This window comes from Heptranchias perlo, chromosome 18 (genome assembly GCF_035084215.1).
Source record: "Heptranchias perlo isolate sHepPer1 chromosome 18, sHepPer1.hap1, whole genome shotgun sequence".
Classification (NCBI taxonomy): Eukaryota; Metazoa; Chordata; class Chondrichthyes; order Hexanchiformes; family Hexanchidae; genus Heptranchias; species Heptranchias perlo.
Genome location: NC_090342.1, coordinates 46,543,317 through 46,567,469, shown reverse-complemented (window position 1 = coordinate 46,567,469; position 24,153 = coordinate 46,543,317). Strand labels below are relative to the sequence as shown.

General features: G+C 43.7%; 1 protein-coding gene across 1 annotated transcript in view; it reads right to left on the bottom strand.

Annotated features, from left to right (window-relative positions):
* Window positions 1–24,153, bottom strand: part of LOC137334837 (A disintegrin and metalloproteinase with thrombospondin motifs 20-like) — a 423,984-nt gene that overhangs the window by 285,859 nt on the left and 113,972 nt on the right. Inside the window, exon 5 of the mRNA XM_067999860.1 lies at window positions 12,714–12,797. Within this exon, the coding sequence (XP_067855961.1) occupies window positions 12,714–12,797 (84 nt within the window). The remainder of the gene's footprint in view (window positions 1–12,713; window positions 12,798–24,153) is intronic.

Sequence of the window (24,153 nt, the reverse complement as noted above, 5' to 3'; positions counted from 1 at the left end):
ACATCACTCCTACCACCCTGCTGGAGAACAGTTTGGAGGACATGTAGGATGCCTTGGAAGCCCAGTTGTAAAGTCTTTGTCTGCTGTTCAAGGTGGCAGAATGTTGCTCACCCTGAGTCCAAATGGCCGTTGTCAGGGCCTGAATGGGCTCATTTGTGAGCCGTGCTTGAACCTCAATGGAGGCTAGCCTTCCCTCCATTGCAGACATTCCTGCACTTACCTGTGACACTATCTCAGAGAGTGGCTCACATGCCTGTGACAGTATCTCAGAGATTCCGTCCCGTACCCGTGCCACCATTCCAGTCATGCAGGAGTTGGACTCCTCCATCCTCTGCGCTATTGTGGGGAGCACGCGTGACACCTGTTCCAGCACCTCGCAAATGTGCTGCTGCCCCTCGATCATTCTCATTTTAAAGGATGGCCCCCAGGGTTCAGCATCTGTGTCCAGCTGAGCAGAGCCTGGAGAGGAGTGCGCCCACCAACGCAGACTCTCCACAGCTGCCCCTGCCACCAGTGTCTGCTCGTGCTCACATGTGTGTGGTAACTCACCAGGTGCTGACCCAACTAAGTAAGGACTAGGACCCACCGAGGTGTGAGTATCTGCGCTGGTGGATGGTTCACTAAGATGTGATGGTGCGTCCTCAGAGGTCGACAGGTCCTCTGAGGAATCACCCTCTGCTATCACTGCAGTCGCTGAAGGGCCTGTAAGAGAACAGAAGGCAATATTAAGCATCATCATAGATGTGTCATGTTGCAATGAGCATACTGAGGTGCTGAAGACGGCAAGACATGTTGTGTGTGCTGAATGTTAAAGTCCTGTCACCAGACGTTTGTGGGGTGACAGTCTCGGCATCCCCGAAGGACAGGCACTCGAGGGTTCGGCTGAGCTCCAGCGCCTCCTACTCTGCGTCTGTGAGGATGACGATGTGTCCTCTCCCATGCATTTTTCGCTCTCTTCTCCGATAAGGGGAGAAAGAACAAACATGCGAGTGAGTGATGGTGAAGTGGCCAATGGATGAATGCATTGCTTTGGGTGAGGCTGACCATGAAAGATAAGCATCAAAGGTATCAGACAGAGACATCACATTGGATGAGAATTGGGTTGGGTGGTAGTGGTGGGGTGACTATTGGAGAGATGAGGAAGTGAAGATAAGTTAAGGATGAGTCTTAAGTGGGTGTGAGGAGTGATGTGATGGAGTAGAGTTGACAGTACAGAATGAGTTCGGGGGGTGGAGGCGGTGATGTGGAAGATGGAATGTAGGAGAATCAATAAGTGTACTCACTTTGCCTGACCTATTTAGGTCATTGAAATGCTTCCTGCACTTGTCCCGGGTGTGGGAGATGTTGCTGCTGCTGGTGACCTCCTCTGCCACCTCCAGCCAGGCCTTCTTGGTGGCAGAGGCAGGCCTCGTCCTCCCCTACGCCGGGTAAAACAGATCCCTCCTCCTCCTCCTCAACCCGTCCAGTAGTACCTGGAGTGAGGCATCATTGAACCTTGGAGCAGCCTTGCTCCTGTACGGCTCCATTGTGGTGTGTGGGTGTTTGCTCCAGCAAAAGCCATTGGAGGACTGCCCCTTGAAATAGAGCTCCTCCAGCTGACAGCCTGTGATGTGGGTGCAAAGTCCGCCCGCTGCACAGTTTTCGGAAGACAAACCCGGAAGCCACGTTAAGTGGTACCAATTGAATCGCGATTGTGTGGGAAACGGACATTTTTTATTGGTCGGGTTACCCGCGCCCATTCACCCCCCCACCGCTGTCACCCCGCCTCCACTCTAATATCGGGGCCAGGGTGTCAGCATTTTCTGACAAAAATCAGTGGGAATCGGGCCCCTCTCCTTATGTCTCGCTCCTACTCAAGTCAGGCTATTGATGGACCAGACTGGACAGGGCCCCTCTCTCTTCAGTCCCACTACTACTCAAGTCAGGCTATTGATGGACCAGACTGGACAGGGCCCCTCTCTCTTCAGTCCCACTACTACTCAAGTCAGGCTGTTAATAGACTGAACTGGACCAGACCCCTCTACCCTCATTCCCACTGCAACTCAGTTGCTGACAGAGGAAAGTAAAGGCTGCTGATGGGCTGGTCTGGGCTGGGCCCTTCTGTCCTCAATACCACTCCCGCTTCTAATGGAAGGGATTCCGGCTGCTGCATGCGGCAGGTGGGAATTTTTGTGAGAACAGGAGTTTCCACTCAGGGTATTCAGTGGCTGGATTTCCTTCGGATCCAGTCCATTAGAAACTGGACTTGAGTAGTCAGATCAATTAGTGGCAGCACTCAGGCAGGAGCAGGACCGAGAGGAGATTGAAGGAGTTAAATGAATGGAAGTAAAGGGAGTAGAGAAGGGGGTAAATAGTTGGAGTAAAGGGGAGAGGGAAGGGATTGATATGTGAACTAGGGCGATGGCGGGGGGCGGTTTGGATGTGGGGCAGTAACTGTTAGGTACATGGATGGTCTTACATTTTTTTTTACTCCAATACTACAGCTTATGCTACAAAATCTATGTAACTACTTATTTTCTCATGTCACAGGTTTGTAATCAAGGTCATCCAAGGTCAGCTTTCAGGGGACTGTGTCAGCTTTTCTGAAGGTGTTGTTAGTTTTCTAGGTTGTAATAAATGAATCAGGAAAATGGAGCAGAGGCCTGGCAGGGCAGCACGGTATTTATGGCGACGTTTGTCAAGGTGCTTTTGGGGGAAGCGTGACGCTGTCAAATAACCAAAGGCACCATCCATATAAGCGAGCTGTGCAGAGCACGTGAGAGGAGGTGACACTACACATCAATGGGATCACCAAGAGGATGGGGCTGCAAATGAGACTTTACTAAATAGGCTAAGTACCTTATTCTAAGTAAGTGGGCTAAGTCACCATGTCACAAAATGTGCCCTTCCTTCTCACACTATCTTACCTTCCACTAAATGCTTGCCATGCATGTCCATTCTGAATGAGGGCACACTTTGCAACTTCAATTAATACCTGTAACTCTCACCTGGGTCAAATTGTTAAAGAGCTTCGCCCCAAAAATCTATCCATCTGAATCTTGCCACATGATGCAAGTACATGTAATCACACCCACGAGACGTAGCTGCTTGGATCTCACTATATGTGCTCCTGACATTTCTAACCTCTCAGTTCTCTTTTGCTGCTTGCAGATCCGGGTGTCTTAATGGAAGAATGCTCACCGACAGAACATGAAGAACAACACGTGTTAGAATGCGGGCTGCATGACACCAGTTCAAATATGCATCAGATGAAAATAGATAGTGTCATACAGAATTGTGCTCGAGTGTATGTATACGAGGCTGTCTGTGAGTGAGTGAGTAGGGTGAGAAGGAGCTGGAGGGAGGCCTCCGACTTCACTCATTGGCACTGGAAGAGGGCCACATTACATCAAACCTTGAATGCATTTGAAGATCATTAGACCAGAGGCCAGGGAAAAGAATGAAGGCAGAAAATCTCTCCTCAGCGCCTTCTCATCCAACTCGTTCGTGTGACACATTGGGGTAAATTTTCGTCTTCACCATATTGGCAGTAATCTGGTGGAGTGGGTCGCCCACTCATTGTGGAACCTGTCTGATTTTCATTTCATGGATTGAATAGGGGGCGGGTTCTACACTGGGCGAGGGATCCACTCCATCAGATTACTGGCCATGTGGTGAAGACAAACTTTACCCCATTCTATTTTCATACGATGAACATTTCAAGTGGTGTCATGAAGGCAGCTTCATAACATATCTTGCTCTTGGCTTTCTGCAGGGGTGCTACAGGGAGCAGTGTCTTACCATAAGACAGCATTTCCAGCATTTCACAGCACCTCGCATCATGCCCTCTTTCCACTGTGAATACCTACACAGGTACATCTACCTCAGTGGATTTAGACAGTGAGTTACAGGAGGTGATAGAAAGCGCAGAGGAGGAACTTGCTGGCCAGAGAGGCAGCTCACATCTTTCCTCAGCTGCTGAGCCTTTGGATTTGGACCTCACAGGATCTGAAAGTAAAAGGATGCTAATTGAGCATCACAGTTTTACATAATCATTTGAGGATGTGCCAAACGTCCTTGCTCTGTCTGAAGGTAAGTGAGGGAAGGGTACTAGCTGCATCTGTGCACGATGGCCTCTGGTCACTGAAGTTAACCATGGAGCTCTTAAGCCTAGTTGGACTATCTCTCACGAATGCTCGTACTGCTGCTATAGAGGCCTTGGGCTTTCATGCAGATCAACAGATATGTATAGTGCCCAGTAGCATGGCTGAAGAGGTCTGTGTGCATCAGCAGGTGCAGATGATCCACATCAAGAGTAATCTCACTTGTCTGACCTCCCTCTCTCCTTTCTTTTCTTCTTCCTCCAAGTAACAAGATTCCTATTGGAATGCCCATATTCTAAGTTATCATTGTGGCAACTGAAAATTCTCCCACCTGGAGACTTGTCCCAAAACCTTCAAAAAGCTGCCAAAGTAATTAGTATCCTAACATTACCCTTAAATAGCAGTTTGAATATTCGGCAATTCAAAACCAACAGTGTCCCTTTAAACGCTGCCTTCCTGTCAGCACAGAACCTGCTATGGCCGCTTAATATGAGCGAGACCAACTTGCAACACATCACCAGCTAAAATTATGGGAAATTGAGCAGGGGCTTATTCTAGGGCAGAATTTAACGCTGTGGCAAGAGCTCCGTCCGTCTGCCTTACACTCTCCCTGGGCACATACGGGGCAGAGACCCGGCTTCTCAGTCCAATTTCCTGAGGCCCATCGTCCATTCCATGCTACCGCTGCCAGTGATAATCTTCGGAGAGTATCCGCTGGTATGCAGCTGCAAGCCAGTGTCTAAACTTAAACAGAAACTATGCGGAGTTAAGTGACTTGTAATAATCGTCTCAATGAATTGGATAAAAACACCACACTGCTAAAATCCGAAAGTCTAAACCTTGGATGAATGAGTGAGGAAACTGGAGTGCAATAAATGAAATAGAATATTAGGAACTCAGCTTCACCCATGAGCTTCAGAAAATTACTCCACAGGTGACAGTTTGTGGATGTGGGAACTCCAATTGGCCTTAGTGTCACTGGATTGGGAGGGAGGAAAATTGGGGCAGGGTTCCCGATGCTGATCGCGATACACCGAGCTGCTGAAAGTGTGCAGACCGGCTTTTGAGGATCGAATTGGGCTTGGCTATGATGCCCCCTTGTGGTCAAACAGCCTGCCAATACTCAATGCCAAGGCTCATGTAACAGAAATGGGCACTTGGGTAAGGCACCTACAGGTGACTGGTGGCTGTAGAAAGCATATCCCAATAAGGTTAACCTTTATCGCCAACCATGGTGGTCTTTATTTTATCAATATGGTCAGTGTTCCCCTAAATTGTGTCCCTCCCAAACTCCACATATACCCTTCCTCCCCTTTCATCCAACTATGTTGAAATTGAGACTCACTGAACTTTCTCCTACACCAGCTCATCCTTTCCCAGAACCTCAACACTACAAAACTCCATAATTCCAACAGTTTTTCTGTCCTACAATCTTCAATCGTTCAAAAAAAAGCTGGACATCATCTAACCACTTCTTCCTGATTTACCACATCTTTTCTTTTACTCTTTTTAACTTTGGTGGTGTCCCACATTGTGGGCTCTGGCCCTTCACCTGGATTTCTCAGTAAAAAAAGGAATCCGTTCCCTCAGGAGATGTGCAGATGAGAGGAGACTGCAAGGAAAGGGAACTCCCTTGTCCTGGCATGTTAAAAGTTAAGCAATAAGCAATTTATAATAACCTTGTAGCCAAGCATATTTTTCTGACTACTGTCAACAAGCCTTGGGCTGGGTTCTAAAATGTAACTATGATTGCGTTTCCCCGGTACGGACTCATTCTTTGCTCCGTTACCTTAGCCGTACTTTTTCCCTGTGTGATAGCATCTGTGGAGTCTTATCAGTGCTGATATTTAGGCCACCGCTTGTTTTCAAGGTATTAATTTGCCTACCATGTGACTTACTGCGGTGCATTGTTCTCTCTCTACCTTCCACTCCTTCCTTACCCCAAAATAGCCTCCAAGGTCAGCTATAAGAAAGCTTCATTGAAAATTCTAGGCACATTCCCATGAGGCAGAAAGGTAGGGCAACTAAAGCAAGAGCTCCCTGGATGACAAGAGAGATAGTGAGTAAGATGAAACGGAAAAAAGGCCGTATGACAGATGTCAGGTTGATAACACAAGTAAGAACCAGGCAGAATATAGAAAGTTCAGAGGGGAAGTGAAAAAGGAAATAAGAGGGGTAAAGAGAGAGTATGAGAATAGACTGGCAACCAACATAAAAGGGAATTCAAAAGTCTTCGACAGGTATGTAAACAGAAAACAGGTAGTGAGAGGAAGGGTGGGGCCAATTAGGGACCATAAAGGAGATCTACTCATGGAGGTAGCGGGGATGGCCGAGGTACTAAATGAGTACCTTGCATCTGTCTTTACCAAGGAAGAAGATGCTACCAGAGTTTCAGTAAAGGAAGATATAATTAAGATACTGGATGAGCTAAAAATTGATAAAGAGGAGGTACTAGAAAGGCTAGCTGTACTTAAAGTAGATAAGTCACCCGATCCGGATGGGATGCATCCTAGGTTGCTGAGGGAAATAAGGGTGGAAATTCCGAGGTACTGGCCTTAATCTTCCAAACATCCGTGGATACGAGGGTGGTGCCAGAGGACTGGAGAATTGCAAATGTTACACCCTCGTTCAAAAAAGGGTGTAAGGATAAATCCAGCAACTACAGGCTGGTCAGTTTAACCTCAATGGTGAGGAAACTTTTAGAAACGATAATCCGGGACATAATTAACAGTCACTTGGACGAGTGTGGATTGATTAGGGAAAGCCAGCACGAATTTGTTACAGGCAAATTGTGTTTAACTAACCTGATAGAATTTTTTTGATGAGGTAATAGTGAGGGTAGGTGAGGGTAATGCTGTTGATGTGGTGTATATAGACTTTCAAAAGGTGTTTGATAAAGTGCCGTATGGTAGGCTTATCATCAAGATTGCGGCCCAAGGAATAAAGGGGGCAGTAGCAACATGGATACAGAATTGGCTAAGTGACAGGAAACAGAGAGTAATAGTGAACTGTTGTTTTTTGGACTGGAGGGAGGTATACAGTGGTGCTGATTACCTCCATGGGTCGGTGCTGGGACCGCTGCTTTTCTTGATATATATTAATGACTTGGACTTGGGTGTACAGGGCACAATTTCAAAATTTGCAGATGACACAAAACTAGAAAGGGTAGTAAACAGTGAGGAGGATAGTGATAGACTTCAAGAGGATATGGACAGGCTGGTGGCATGGGCGGACACGTGGCAGATGAAATTTAACTCAAAAAAATGTGAAGTGATACATTTGTAGGAAGAATGAGGAGAGGCAATATAAACTAGAGGGCACAACTCTAAAAGGGGTACAGGAACAGAGAGATCTGGGGGTAAATGTGCACAAATCATTGAAGGTGGCAGGGCAGGTTGAAAAAGCAGACAGGATCCTGGGCTTTATAAATAGAAGCATAGAGTACAAAAGTATGGAAGTCATGATGAACCTTTATAAAACATTGGTTCGGCCACAACTGGAGTATTGTGTCCAGTTCTGGGCACCGCACTTTAGGAAAGATGTGAAGGCCTTAGAGAGGGTGCAGAAGAGATATACTAGAATGATTCCAGGGATGAGGGACTTTAGTTACGTGGATAGACTGGAGAAGCTGGAGTTGTTCTCCTTGGAACAGAGAAAGTTGAGAGGGGATTTGATAGAGGTATTCAAAATCATGAAAGGTCTAGACAGAGTAGATAGGGAGAAACTGTTCCCATTGGCGGAACGTTCAAGAACCAGAGGGCGTAAATTTAAGGTGATTGGCAAAAGAACCAAAGGTGACATGAGGAAAAATTATTTTACACAGCGAGTGGTTAGGATCTGGAATGCACTGCCCGATGGGAAGGTGGAGGCAAATTCAATCATGGCCTTCAAAAGGGAACTGGATAAGTTTTTTTTATTCGTTCATGAGATGTGGGCGTCGCTGGAGAGGCCAGCATTTATTGTCCATCCCTAATTGCCCTTAAGAAGGTGGCGGTGAGCTGCCTTCTTGAACCACTGCAGTCCATGTGGTGAAGGTTCTCCCACGATAAGTACTTGAAAGGAAAAAATTTGCAGGGCTACGCGGATAGGGCGGGGGAACGAGACTAGCTGGATTGCTCTTGCATAGAGCTGGCGTGGACTCGATGGGCTGAATGGCCTCCTTCCGTGCTGTAACTTTTCTAAATCAGGAGAGACTATAGCCTGGATGACTAGCATTGGGTCAGTCAAATTAAAATAGTCAGAATTTTAAAAAAAATATATTATTTCTTCCACTATTTTGTTCTGGGTTACTGCTGACTGGTATATCCCAGCTGTTTCTCTACTTTTCTTCACAGGCAGTGTGGCATAGGCTATACTTCAATTCACAACATTCTCTGACTGGCTCATTCTGAGCTTTTCTATGGTTACAAGGGGATGACAAAGTACACCAGATTATAACCAAGCGGTGCTAGAACACAGACAGTACGATAATCACCGACATTACATACAATGTTCATAGTGGCCTCTGTAACAGTTACACCGTTCAAAATGCCTCTGAAAGCAACCTTCATTGCAACACTTCTTTTTATACCACATCTTTTCCATTTTATTTCAAGCCAGGTGAGTGATATTTCAAAACATTTAAGTAACACCCGCAACAAGTTCCGTCAAATTTCAGCTTTCAAAAAAAAAAGCTTTAATGTACTTTAAAAAGAATCTGCTTCAGTAATTACACACAACTGTGTTCACAGTACACGCACAATATCAACACCGGAACAAAAAAAAAAATCACTTTCTTAATAGTCAAGGCGGGCACAGTTGTCCAGCAAACTGTGCATTCGCCTCCAGGACCGAGGTGTGCATCAAGCCCAGGCTAATCTCCTGGACACTACTCCAAGCAACCAAGGAGCAAAATCATAGTGGCATGAAAATAAATTGGGTTTTGTTTTCATTTTATATGAACACTTGCGTTTGTTAGTAATAAAAAATATTGGGGTTGGGGAAAAAAAGGTTGTTTGATTGGACGGGGTTGTTAGAGGTGAGATGTCATGTGATGAAACTTTCGGGAATACGTCCAACCAGAGTTGGCAACCCTAGCCTAGACTGTTGCAATGAAAGCTTCTGTCTTCTTTCCTATAAGCAAAATGAGTTTGGATAGACTGCAGTCAGTTCCCAGTGGGGATGGGTCCACAGTACAAAAGCACCACACAATTCAACACTATTAGACCGCAGGAGACCAAAATTACCAGGCCTACTCTACTTCACCCAATATCTAACTCACATTATATCTAATCTGGGCGGGGGGACGGAGAGAGAGAGAGGGACGGAGCGGGGAGAAGTTCGGGGCTGAGGGTGAACAGGGATTGGGGGTGGACGAGGGATTGGAGCGTGGGCCAGGGGGAAGAGAGTGACAGCGGACTGAGGCTCCCAGTTCAGAGTTGGCACCTTCTCACAGAACCTGAGTTCAAACCAGAGTACAAGGAGACAGGGAGAGAGATGGGGTCTGTTAAAAGTGCCATCAGCTTGGGAGCCTGATCGTACCTTGTGCAGTGCAGGGGAATTCTGGCTTTAATTACAGAATAAGAACATAAGAACATAAGAAATAGGAGCAGGAGTAGGCCAATCGGCCCCTCGAGCCTGCTCCGCCATTCAATAAGATCATGGCTGATCTGGTCCTAACCTCAAATCTAAAATCATGTCCAATTTCCTGCCCGCTCCCCGTAACCCCTAATTCCCTTTACTTCTAGGAAACTGTCTATTTCTGTTTTAAATTTATTTAATGATGTAGCTTCCACAGCTTCCTGGGGCAGCAAATTCCACAGACCTACCACCCTCTGAGTGAAGAAGTTTCTCCTCATCTCAGTTTTGAAAGAGCAGCCCCTTATTCTAAGATTATGCCCCCTCGTTCTAGTTTCACCCATCCTTGGGAACATCCTTACCGCATCCACCCGATCAAGCCCCTTCACAATCTTATATGTTTCAATAAGATCGCCTCTCATTCTTCTGAACTCCAATGAGTAGAGTCCCAATCTACTCAACCTCTCCTCATATGTCCGCCCCCTCATCCCCGGGATTAACCGAGTGAACCTTCTTTGTACTGCCTCGAGAGCAAGTATGTCTTTTCTTAAGTATGGACACCAAAACTGTATGCAGTATTCCAGGTGCGGTCTCACTAATACCTTATATAACTGCAGCAATACCTCCCTGTTTTTATATTCTATCCCCCTAGCAATAAAAGCCAACATTCCGTTGGCCTTCTTGATCACCTGCTGCACCTGCATACTAACCTTTTGATTTTCTTGCACTAGGACCCCCAGATCCCTTTGTACTGCAGTACTTTCCAGTTTCTCGCCATTGAGATAATAACTTGCTCTCCGATTTTTCCTGCCAAAGTGCATAACCTCACATTTTCCAACACTGTATTGCATCTGCCAAATCTCCGCCCACTCACCCAGCCTGTCTATATCCCCTTGTAGGTTTTTTATGTCCTCCTCACTCTCTACTTTCCCTCCCATCTTTGTATCATCTGCAAACTTTGATATATTACACTTGGTCCCCTCCTCCAAATCGTTAATATAGATTGTAAAGAGTTGGGGTCCCAGCACCGACCCCTGCGGAACACCACTGGCCACTGGTTGCCAGTCCAAGAATGTACCATTTATCCCAACTCTCTGCTTCCTGTTAGATAACCAATCCTCCACCCATGCCAGAATATTACCCCCAATCCAGTGATTCTTTATCTTGAGCAATAATCTTTTATGTGGCACCTTGTCGAATGCCTTCTGGAAGTCTAAATACACTACATCCACTGGTTCCCCTTTATCCACTCTGTACGTTATATCCTCAAAGAACTCAAGCAAATTTGTCAGACATGACTTCCCCTTCGTAAAGCCATGCTGACTTTGTCCTCTTAAATTATGTTTATCCAAATGTTCCGCTACTGTCTCCTTAATAATAGACTCCAAAATTTTACCCACCACAGATGTTAGGCTAACTGGTCTATAATTTCCAGCCTTCTGCCTACTACCCTTTTTAAATAATGAATATCGGTGGGTTATAAAATTACTAATAGTTACAGGTAGGATCTCAGGGTGTTACACCTATTACTATCAGTTGCAATCTGGACCATCTGTGAGTATTACTGTTGGTTATGAGGAAAATCCCTCATAATTTTGAACACCTCAATTAAATCTCCCCTTAACCTTCTCTGTTCTAAGGAGAAAAATCCAAGCTTCTCTAGTCTCTCCACATAACTGAAATCTCTCATCCCTGGTATCATTCTGGCAAATCTCTGGCACCCACTCCGATGCCTTGAAATCCTTCATAAAGTGTGGTGCCCTCAATTGGACACAATACTCCAGTTGAGGCCTAACCAGTGATGTATAAAGGTTTAGCATAATTTCCTTGCTTTTGTACTTTATGGAATATTTTTGATCTGAAAGTATAAGTAGCTCCAAGCTGAATGTAACTCGATTTTGTCTTTGTGAAACATTTACCTGAAAAGATATCAGAATTTGATTCCATATTTTTTTTAATTTGGGACAAAATCTCAGAAATTATCAACAGCATGAACTAAAAATGGGTCAGAACTATAAGTGGGAGGCAGGTCTGACAGCAAAGAACAGGTTGGGATCAGGGTAGACTAGAAGGAGTCAGAGTGGGCCAGGAGCGTTGCATGTCAGTTTGGAGTGGGCCAGAAACTCAAGCCCCAAGCCTTTGACAGAGGTTAGGCTTCAGGGGTCAAATCTTAATAGATGCATTTCCTAAAGGAGTTGGGCTGTTTTATGGACAAGTTAAAATAACTTTTGCAATTTAAAAAAAAATCTTTTTACATTAGTTACATGATATATTGTACCTTTTTAACCTCTGCGTAGTTGGCAGTCTAAGAGAAAAATATCAGAAGATAATGGTTGCCAAAAGTATTTTGAGTGATTTGATTGGTTTGGTTCAGTTTCTCTTTTATTGGTCGATTTTGTTCAGGTTTGCAGTTACTGAGTTCTGATTTGTTGTGGCAGAAATTATTTCAATTTGTTTTGATGGATTTGATTGGTTTAGATTCTGCTTTGCCTTATTGGTAGATTTTGGTTGCACTTCTTTGCTACTGAGTTGCCATTTGCTGAACATGACATTTGAGTGTGACACATAGTGTAAACAAATCAAAAACTGGGATGCCAAAGTGAATGAGTCAAAAGGTGTGACACTAAAGCCTGTCGCAGGAAGTGAGATGTGACAAACAGGGAATGTGCGTTATCATACTGTTTTTATAATAGTAGATAGATGGATGAATGTGCTGAGTATGATGGCTCAGAAACGTGTAAGGGTACCATCGCTGGGTCGGTATCCTGGAATTCCCTACCCAACACCATCATGGCAGCACCATCACCACAAGAACTACAGCAGTTCAAGGAACAGGCCGACCACCACCTTCTCAGGGCAACTAGGGATGGGCAATAAATGGCCATCACCAGCATCAGCCACATCCTGGGAATAAAGATTTTTAAAAATTGAAAGTATATTTATAACAAATAGAAAAAATCGTCCTCATTTAAGAGTGGGTATCTCCTTATACTGATCTTTATTTAATCCAGAATACACCAATACAAAGATAACTATCACTAATTGAGAGAGGCTTTAACAAAGATTTGGACTTACCTGTTCATTGTGAATCACAATTAACTTCACAACAACAATGTTGATGAGATTTCCAACACTTGGGTCTCGGTAGATTGCAGCCACCTAAAACACACATAGATTAAAGAGATGGTAATGAGGGAAAAGTCTAAGAAATGGTTTGTCTTTAGGATTTATATGGAACTGTCAAGATTTATTGGAAAGTTAGACAGATCACAAACTCAGTTAAACGGACACGGTTGTTTGTAAGAGTGAGATACATCAAACTAGATAACATTTTTAGACCCAAGTGAGTGAGATTTAATAGGCCTGACTTTTAGGCAAAATGGTTCATCTCTAAAGGTCAAGTATATTCTACTGAATTGCTACACGATCCTAAATGTTACAAAGAGAGATTCCTGCACACTTACTGATACTTCAGTCCTCCTTTCTTTCTATCGTTAAAGCTTTAGAATTGCCGGTGATAGATAGCCTAGGAGCAGACATTTTGCATAGCGTACCTGCTTCAGTGGCAACACAAATGGGGATAAAGAATGGACAAGCGATCTTAACTCTTTGGACCACTGAAAAGGGCTTTTGACCAAATTGTCAACTCCCAGGTAACTAGCAACTCTGAACCCATAAAACCCATGATCGAAAGACAGCGTGTAAATAAACACTGTGCTCTTTCTGTAACATTTCCTGCTCAATCCCTATTTTCCCCCCTTCTTTTCCTGAAGGCTGTAATATGCCCTTTATTACCTCACTCAAGTGGTCATTCTTCGTGTGTGAGCCCAAATGGGGACTGTTGGCAGGCAATTCAACCATGCAGGGTATCACAATCAAACCTGATCCTGGCCTTCCTTGACATTTACACACACACACACACACTTCTTAACATGGCCACTGAATATCAGTTGATTGCTGGGACACTTGTTGAACTCCCCTCCCATGCCGAAGCCATTTGGCTGTCCTCCTGGATGAAAACAGCAAAGGCCAGGAGACAACCCCATTTAGCCACCAGGGAGCTCTATCCAGACAACATTTAGAACCATGTGGCAACTCCAATAAAACGGTCGCATTTGTATTGTGAAGGATATGCTAAAAAAAATCTACTGAAAAACATTAAAATCCTGATCGTTTCTGAAATCAGGTACACATTTCGCATTTAAATTATACTGAAGTAATAAAAACTTGTACAGTAACGAGGGTAGGGTAGCTGGTGAATTGGGAGTCCCAACACATCAAGTGGTGGGACCCAGATTCACACTAGCAGTTCCCTGCATGCTGAGTTTTCAATCGGCCATTTCACAGTGGAGGCACCAAGTAGAGATCACAGGAATTCCCATAGGGAACAAAAATTGAAGACTTGTAATTTCTCAGGTCACTCGCATGCTCTGCTTGTTGGCCAGTTTCAGAATAGCTTTGCTAGAAGCCTGTGAGATCATCCACCCGTCCTCTCCACCAGGGATATGACATGGCTGTGGAAGAAAACACTTTTCCAAATTAATAGACTGAGGAATTTTCAGAAGACTTGCAGGATGTGAACCTGTCTGTCACTTACAAGCCAACCAGCCTTGCAAGGTTTTCAAAGCTGCATCTGATTTACAGGGACTCCCAATTCACCAGTTACCCTCATTGCCTTACAGATTTTTAATACTTCAGTTTAATTTAAATGTGAAATGTGTATGTGATTTGGGGGGATTCTTTGCATGAATAATCTGAGGTAAGGCCACTGTAATGCCTATCATACTCCATTAATTTTGTCCTCCTCCACCAATGATTAGTGTAATGGTTTGGCTCCTCTAGATACATTTTCTTAAGCCAAACACAAAAGCCCCCATAAGCAAGCCTGAACTTCCGATACACTGCAGTGAGGACTTGTGCACAAAGTAATTTAGGATAAAGTATCTTTACAAGCAAGGGCGGGAAAGTGGAGTTGAGGTCAAAGATCAGCCATGATCTTATTGAATGGCAGAGCAGGCTCGAGGGGACGTATGGCCTACCCCTGCTCCTAATTCTTATGTTCTTATTTCCACCTTACACTCACATAATTTCAGATGATTAACCAGTCACTCCAGACACTTTTGGAACTGACTGATTACCAAACAGGTTTATTTGCAGATAGCCATTTAAAGCTGCAGGCTGTTCCAAGATAGTCCGGTAGCTTTTAACCAGGTTGTAAAACGTCTAAATAGACAAACTGATCAGCTGAGTTCCTTTAAATGATTTTCTTTGCAATTTCCTGACTCCAGATTCCCCCTCACTGTAAGAGCAATTCCAATCAGCGAGGTAGAGAAATGCTGGTGCTGCTTGTTACTAAGATCACTGAGAACCACAGCTTTGCCTGCTCTGGATGTGCCTTCTGCGGTATCTTAGGATCAGGGGAAAGGGTGGAAACACATATCAAACCCAGGACAAATAGAAGTCACTCTGCCTGTTATCCTGGAACAGGATTGAAGGAGCTGATGATTCTCTGGGGATTGATCTCTGGGTGTCCCCATTTGTGGAATATTGCTTCAGTGAGCTGAGGCTGAACAGTAAGGATACCTGAGGCGGGACTCTGATAATTTACACCACGAAAGTGAAACCTGAAAAATTGTAAATGGAAGGCTAAATTGCAACAAGAGCATTGAAAATTGAACCTAGAGGCAATAAAGTGTGGATAAAGTTTTCTTTGGCGGCAGGGGTGAGATAGGGCAAAGGTGGTCAATGTTGGCAATGAATAGGATATGGGGTTTAAGCTCAGCTTTGGGTCAAACAGGCCGCTGAGGTTACGTACAGTCTGTGGAGGGGGATGGAGTTGGCGACAAGGATCCAGTGTTTTGGGAAATTTTGGCATTCCTGCAACTTGATGTCAGAGAAGTAGTCTTACAATACAGAGGTAATCGTGGGCTTGAGGAAGTCAGTGGAGACACAACTGAGATCAATAGCTCAGCATCTGGAACATAATAGGCATAGCCCAGCATATCGAAGTCAGAACCAAGCCGGTCCATTAACAGCAAAATCTTCAGAAATGCCCTATTCATAAACATAGAGTAAATTCAACTGATCCTGTACTCTCAGCAATAAGGCACACTTAAGACTGTGAGCCAGAGAACTGACACAATAGTATTGTAACCTTACCTTCACACTCCCTCCAAGCACAGCTCCCTGTTGGTGAGTTTACCCTATAATCTTTACACTCTTGCAACTGGAACTTCATATTATTCACAACCACGTCTGACTTCACCTCTGGACTATGTTCGAACTTTAATCAAAATCCCATCAACATAAACTTATTAACAACGTGGGAAAGTAATTGCCATGCAGGCGTTAGCAGTTAAACTCACATTTGCATACCTTAAATTCAGATTTCCGTCAGTTTCTGAAAATAGTAAGTAAACAATCGTTTCACCCTTTCTCAGTCCTTTAAAAAAGAAGTCAGCTCAGTGCAACATTCCTGTATGAACAATGCTTCATCCAAGAACACCCAGGTAAATCCAGTGATCCCCTGCTCAGAACGACAGTGTTGCTGTCTTAATTCTCTAAATCATATCTAGATTGACTTTCTTCTTTTAAATCTACAATAACATATCTGGTCATTTATCTCATTGCTGTTTGTGGAACCTAGCTATGCGCAATTTGGCTGCCACGTTTCCTACATTACAACAGTGACTACACTTCAAAAGTACTTAATTAGCTATAAAGCACGTTGGGACGTCCTGAGGTCCTGAAAGGCGCAAAATAAATACAAGTCTTTCTTTCTTTTCTTTCTTTCATAATCAAAATCAGAACTGTAAATTGGAATCAAAGATTAGCAGGCAATACTGTAATTGAACAATGGGCAGCTTTTAAAGAGGAGATAGTTCGGGTACAGTCTAGGTACATTCCCACGAGGGAGAAAGGTAGGGCAACTAAAGCCAGAACTCCCTGGATGACAAAAGAGGTAGAAAGTAAGAAGAAGCAGAAAAAAAGGGCATATGACAGATATCAGGTTGATAACACAAGTGAGAACCAGGCTGAATATAGAAAGTTCAGAGTGGAAGTGAAAAAGGAAGTAAGATGGGCAAAGAGAGAGTATGAGAATAGACTGGCAGCCAACATAAAAGGGAATCCAAAAGTCTTCTACAAGTATGTAAACAGTAAATGGGTAGTAAGAGGAGGGGTCGGGCTGATTAGGAACCAAAAAGGAGATCTACTCATGGAGGCAGAGGGCATGGCGGAGGTACTAAATGAGCACTTTGCATCTGTCTTCACCAAGGAAGAAGATGCTACCAGAGTCTCAGTAAAGGAAGACGTAAGTGAGATACTGGATGGGCTAAAAATTAATAAAAAGGAGGTATTAGAAAGGCTGGCTGCACTTAAAGTAGATAAGTCATCCGGTCCGGATGGGATGCATCCTAGGTTACTGAGGGAAGTAAGGGTAGAAATTGTGGAGGTACTGGCCATAATCTTTCAAACATCCTTAGATACGGGGTTGGTGCCAGAGGACTGGAGAATTGCAACAGTTACACCTTTATTCAAAAAAGGGTGTAAGGATAAACCCAACAACTATAGGCCAGTCAGTTTAACTTCGGTGGTGGGGAAACTTTCAGAAATGATAATCCGGGACAGAATTAGCAGTCTCTTGATGGATTGATTAGGGAAAGCCAGCACAAATTTGTTAAAGGCAAATCGTGTTTAACCACTTGATAGAGTTTTTGATGAGGTAACAGAGGGTAGATGAGGGCAATGCAGTTGATGTGGTGTATATGGACTTTCAAAAAGGCGTTTGATAAACTGCCGCATAAGAGGCTTGTCATCAACATTGAAGCCCATGGAATAAAGGGGCAGTAGCAGCATGGATACAGAATTGGCTAAGTAACAGGAAGCAGAGAGTAGTGGTGAACGGTCGTTTTTCAGACTGGAGGGAGGTGTACAGTGGTGTTCCCCAGGGGTCAGTACTAGGACCACTGCTTTTCTTGATATATATTAATGATTTGGACTTGGGTGTACAGGGAACAATTTCCAAATTTGCAGATGGCACAAAACTTCGAAGTGCAGCGAACAGTGAGGAGGATAGTGATAGACTGGTGGCATGGGTGGACACGTGGCAGATGTAATTTAATGCAGAAAAATGCAAGGTGATACATTTGTAGGAAGAATGAGTAGAGGCAATATAAACTAAAGGGCACAATTCTAAAAGGGGTCCAGGAACAGAGAGATCTGGGGGTATATGTACACAAATCATTGAAGGTGGCAGGGCAGGTTGAAAAAGCAGTTAAAAAAGCAAACAGGGTCCTGGGCTTAATAAATAGAAGCATAGAGTACAAAAGTATGGAAGTCATGATGAACCTTTATAAAACACTGGTTCGGCCACAACTGGAGTACTGTGTCCAGTTCTGGGCACCGCACTTTAGGAAAGATGTGAAGGCCTTAGAAAGGGTGCAGAAGAGATTTACTAGAATGATTCCAGGGATGAGGGACTTTAGTTACATGGATAGACTGGAGAAGCTGGGGTTGTCCTTCTTGGAACAGAGAAGGTTGAGAGGATATTTGATAGAGGTATTTAAAATCATGAAGGGTCTAGACAGAGTAAATAGAGAGAAACTGTTCCCATTGGCAGAAGGGTCAAGAACTAAAGGGCATAGATTTAAGGTGATTGGCAAAAAAACAAAGGCGACATGAGGAAAAACTTTTTTACACAGAGAGTGGTTAGGATCTGAAAAGCACTGCCAGAGGGTTTGGTTGAGACAGATTCAATCATGGCTTTCAAAAGGGAATGGGATAAATACTTGATAGGAAAAATTTGCAGGGCTACGGGGAAAGGGCGGGGAAGTAGAACTAGCTGGATTGCTCTTGCATAGAACCTGCATGGACTCGATGGGCCAAATGGCCTCCTTCCGTGCTGTAACCTTTCTATGATTCTGTGCTCATCATGAAGAACCATGAAATAATACATGAGCTTGGCAGCCAGCAATCCTGTTAAATTTACTGAAATATTTTTACCGAATAGTACACGTGCGGAGGGGTAATAAGTTTTGAGAATATAAAGCAATATAGTAGACATGAATGTGACTGTTATTCACATAAAGGAAAGAAAATGAAAAAAGAAAGAAATATGGATAACATGAGTAAAAAGCAAGACAATGCATACAAGAGACTTAAGGGCTGCAGGAAGGGCCCCCAGGTTTTCAGATGGATCTGTGAAGGTCTTTTTGACAGAAATGAGGACAATTTACATAGAACTGCAGTGTGGTTTTGGTCAAGATCAAGACTAAATTGGAATAACTGTAGCTACACACCTTTGCTCCTCAGGTATTGAATCAATTGAAAACCTGTGTGATACACAGCATCTGTATATTGAGTGTTCATCCTATTAACTGGGCTTCATATAAGCTGGGAATCAGCACCAGAAAGTAAATTTCAACAATTCATTTAAACTCTTGTTTTCTTCTCTTCACTTTCAATACAAATTAATGTGGTTTAGGAAAGGAAGGATAAATTTTCGATTTGAATAGCTGAAACAGGTTCTCTTTGGAAAGGACACATATCAACAACATTTCATTTGAACTTTTGCTTATTAAGAAATGGAAGGCATCTTGTAAAGCCGAGCTGCCGTACAGTAGTTAGAGACTATGCTCGGTGTTAAAACAGATTTTCAATGTTTTAATATGTGCAACCTTCGTTTAAACTTCTATGTCAAAGTATTAGTGGGTTGCATCAACGCGGTCGTCAGAATTTAATTCAGTTTATTCGAAGCTAAATCATCACTTTTAACTTTAGCAAACCTGATTGAGTTGTGGGAGATCTTTTTTTTTGTGAGGCAGGCAAGAATGATTCTGAAAACTTGGTAAACATGCAGCACTAGCAATGCCCAGTAGCTGATTTCCAGATATTGTTCAGCTGCCTTCTTGTGTTTGCGTTACTTTGTCTTTTTGTTTATGCTTGGGATTATGGCTTACCAGCAAAGATGCACCTGACCTTATTCATAAGGCTTTTAGTTACCATGTTCTTTCTGGTGTAAGGATACCACACCCAACTTCCCAGATTTTCCACATTAAGTTTCGGCAACGTGTCTACATTCACTACTAATCTGGTGATGCTTATGCTTCACCATTACAAAATAACTCAATTTAATGGCCTCTGATGCCCAATCCACCAAATAGTGGACTCATGCATTGTCTTTCAGATTTTTCTCTGCGCACAATGAAGTCTCTGATGTTCCAAGGCACTTTACCAACTGGCCTGGCAAAGAAATAAGAGGGGTCACAGCTGAAAGCAGGCAGTCAAGTTGCATTGGGACATGTGTGTTTAAGTTATTATGGTCTTGAAGCGTAGCACTCCAATGGCCAATATAAAGCTACATCTAAAAGAAAATTCTATTTGAAAAGCATTCTGTGGTGTCTGCGTGACTTTGAAGAGCAATGCGTTGTACACAGATATCCTTGTGTCAATTAAAGTATCGGCAGTATCTTGTTGGCATCACTGCAGTTCAGGTTTGTTCAGCTGCTGCCTTTGTGGGAGCAAAAATAATGACTTCCAAGTTGGAAGATGTGCTGGTAACTTGACAAAGGAGATCTGGACAGAACTTTGCCTGCACTTCCTATTTTGCTGGGATTCTCTTTTTAACTTCCATTATAAGTGTGTAGGATATTTTCATTGTAATTGGGCCAGGAAATGTTTTATTAATTCAATAAGAATAATTATTTTAAAAAGTATTCATCTCTGGAGCATTAACTCTGAAGACTACAGTAACTTTTCTTTGTGTCAAAATTAAAAATGTTAATTATTTATTCCAGAATATTATGATTTAGCAATTCTGCACATTTCCTTTATAGTGTTTGGTACATTAGATTGAATTGTTTCTGCAGGTGCTCAAACGCAATTTTGTACTCTGAGTACTTCAGCAAGTGTCAGTAGTCATGGAGTTAATTTAAAAAAACACATGCAGTCTGACTTTAATGTGTTCCTCAACCATTTCCATAAATCACTGACTCTGTCAAATGGTATAATGAGACTGGGTCATTGTAAACTGTAGCAGTATGAATTAGTGAGGAAGTACATTAAAGTATATTTACTTAAAATGGGTCTGGGTGGTACAATGGACCAGAAGACTGTCCTTTCACCTCTGGGACTTAGGTTCAAATCCAACACAGACTGATTAGATATTGTGATTTTTTTTTTCTCTCTTTGATGGCTGTTTAGGAACCACAGTGAAATTAGTTTAAACATTTCTCAATTCAGTTCCCAGTGGATGGCCCACAAAACACAACTCCCTCTATCTTAGCACTTGATCAATGATAGAAGGGCCATACATCTAACTGGTGGGGCAAATAAAAGGTCATCACATACCAGCATGACAGAAAGGCACTTATTCCAACACTTTCACATCTGGCCTTCCATTTTGACATCTGTTTACATATCATAGATGAAATCATCAAGAATGATTGGTCTGATTGTTATGATTCAGGCTTGCTCCCGATATTGTTCCCTATGTTTCGAAACTTATCCCTACAAATCAGTAAATAGGATACAGTGTGCAACCAGGCAAACAATCCGTCATCTTATTGTAAACTTGCTACTGCATTGTATGTAGGATTACACTACATGTTATGTCATTCCAGAACACAGGTAATACTTGCCGCTCCAAACGCTACTTGCACCAGGCAAGATATTGAACCACAATTTGCGCCTTTAATGTAGAAAAAAGGCCCAAAGCTCTTCACAGAGGCAGAAGGAAAAAATGTACGTCAGGCCAAAGGCAGAGATAATAGGAGAGGTAAGCCAAAGTTTGGTCAAAGAGTATGTTTTATGGAGGGTTTTAAATGAGGAGAGGGAGGTGGAGAGGCAGTTGGCTTTAGGGAGGGAATTCCAGAGCGTGTACTCCCAGTGCCTGAAGGCATGGAAACAAAGGGGGAGGAGGGCTAACGAAGGAGGCTAGAATGACTAGAATTTGAAATATGTATTTGAGGGGTTGTAGTGCTAGGGAGGAGCGATGTCATGGAGATTTAAGCACAATAAGAATTTCAAACTTGAGGTTTTCAGGGACTGGGAGCCAATGTAGATTAATGAGGACGAGGGTCGTGGGCAAACAGGACTTGGTCTGGGATAGGATATGGTTTGGGATAAACTGATGTTTATGGAGGATGGAGAATGGGAGGTTAGCAGGAGAGCATTGGAATAGTCGAGTCTGGAGTTAAGAAGGGCATGGATGAGGGCTGCAGCAGCAGATGAGCTGAAGCAGTCTGACAGCACATAAGCAGTGGAGGGGTCAAGAGAGGTGGTACAGAAGTTAAGTTAGGTGTCATCAGTATATTGATTAGTAGGAATGGGGCAAAGGGATTAGCAGCTGAGTCGCATGAGTGAAATGAGATAAGAGAAACCATGGGGAAAATGGAAGAGAAACTAGAGAGACAGGGGTTTAAGGCTAGAATGGGAGGGGCCCAGGGGAGACTTGGCTTAGTGGGCAAGGGTAAGGAGGGAAAGTAGGAGAGGCAGCTGAATGGATGGTCTCTATCTTGTTCATAAAGAAATTCATGAGTTCCTTACACTGAGGGTGGAGAGGAGCTGGGAAGAGGAGTTTAAAGAATTGTTTGATAGGACCAGGGGTTGTGTTTGGTCTCCAGGGTGATCCTAGAGTAGAGGGTGGTTTTAGTAGAAGGGAAGAGGTCCGATAGAGCTTGATGTGGTCCAGCGAGGTCTGTCAAAGGATATCTAAACCAGTTGTGCATCAGATATGTTCAATATGGCACCTCTTGGACTTGAGGGAGCGAAGATGGGGGCTATGCCAGATAGACTGATCAGGAGGGAAAACAGTGCCGGCCTTGCTGGGGTCAAGGGCGTCAAAGATGGATGTGAGGGAGTGGTTGAGCAGATTGAGAGCTGCAGAAATATCATGTCGAATGGACAGCCATAGGCTAGCTAGTTGGGAGTCTGAAACTGCAGTTGTGAGTAACTTGGGGGAAGAAATTTTTTCGGAGGGGATGCAGAAGGAAATTGGGTTTGAAAGGGGACATAGTCATGTGGGTGTCGAAGATACAAGGAAGTGGTTGGAGACAGACACAGTAGTGATCAAAACCATGCAGGTAAGAGGCCATGGGAGATGTCAGTTAAGAGGTGGTAATGAACACAGATGGGATAGGAAGGAGTGGTCTACGGAGGATAGGAGAGTGCTGAGTTCGGAGGATAGAGGACAAGGTGATGAAGAGGGGCTCAGTGCAGAGGCTGAGAGAGGAAAGAAGGGAGCATATTTCAGGGATAAATTCAGAGTGTAGCTTGGTGGGTGGGAGGGGAGGGGCAGTAGATGACCAGGATTCTAAAGGGGAGGCGAGAGGGATAGGGTACGAAAAGGAGGAGTAGGTGCCAAAGGAGGGGGAAGAGACCAAGATATGACTTGGTGATGAGGACCATGCCATTACTGAGGTGATTTGGACAGAGGAGATGGTGGGAAGTAGAGGCAGGCAGGGAGGCAACAGTCAGCAGTGAGGTGTCGCCACCAATAAGTCAAGTTTCAGTAAAAGCCACGGTGTCAATGTAATCATCCACAATAAGTTCACAGACGGGAAGGACTACATTCATGAGTAAATGGATACATTTTGGAGAGAAATGCGGAGAGGGTTGGTGATTGTTGCAGAGACCAAGGGGGTGGTGGTAGGTGCGTAAGCAGAACAGGAAAGGAGGTTGGTGAGGTTAGCCCCCAGTGGACACAATGTGTGGGAAGGTCAGGAAGAGGGAACATCACTGAACAGACACTTGGCCTGCTCAAACAATGGTTCATTTCTTGAGAGCTCTCGGGTAGTGCTCTTCTCCACTATGCCCTGGAGAGAGTTAACAAAATAGTGATGGTAGTATTTGAAGAATGGCAAAGGAGTTCTCCCCAGTGTCCTAGCTAATATTTATCCTTCAACTATCAGTAAAATGGATGATGGTCATTTATTTCATTGCTATCTGTGGAACGCAGCTGTGCGCAAATTGGCTGCCGCATATCCTACATTACAACAGTGATTACACTTCAAAAGTACTTCATTGGCTGTAAAGCGCTTTGGGATGTCCTGAGGTCGTGAAAAGCAGGATATAAATGCAAGTCTGGCATGCCTGTCTTTATATTTCACTGGATGCTTTTTTTATATAAACAACCATTCCATTGTAGTGCTACAGAATCAATTGATTAAGAAAGTAAACAAGATCTGCAGTTTAAGGTAATGCACTGAGTCTTTATTGAAAAAAATACTGGAAGTGTATGTTGTATTATCATGATGTGCTGCTGTGTCTGTTTTGCGGTAGGCAAAATATTACACTGTGGTATTTATACTCCCACATGACATACTACTCGGAGGAATAAATATGAGGCTTCCCTAAAGGTCTGCTGTAGACCTGCTTGTAGTTCAACTCACTGCATACCTTCTGGTGTCAGACCCAGAGAGTCCTGCTATGACCCAGAAAGCATTTGTTTGCACAAAGGGTAGTGGAAATCTGGAACTCTCTTCCCCCAAAAAGCTGTTGAGGCCAGGTCTCAATG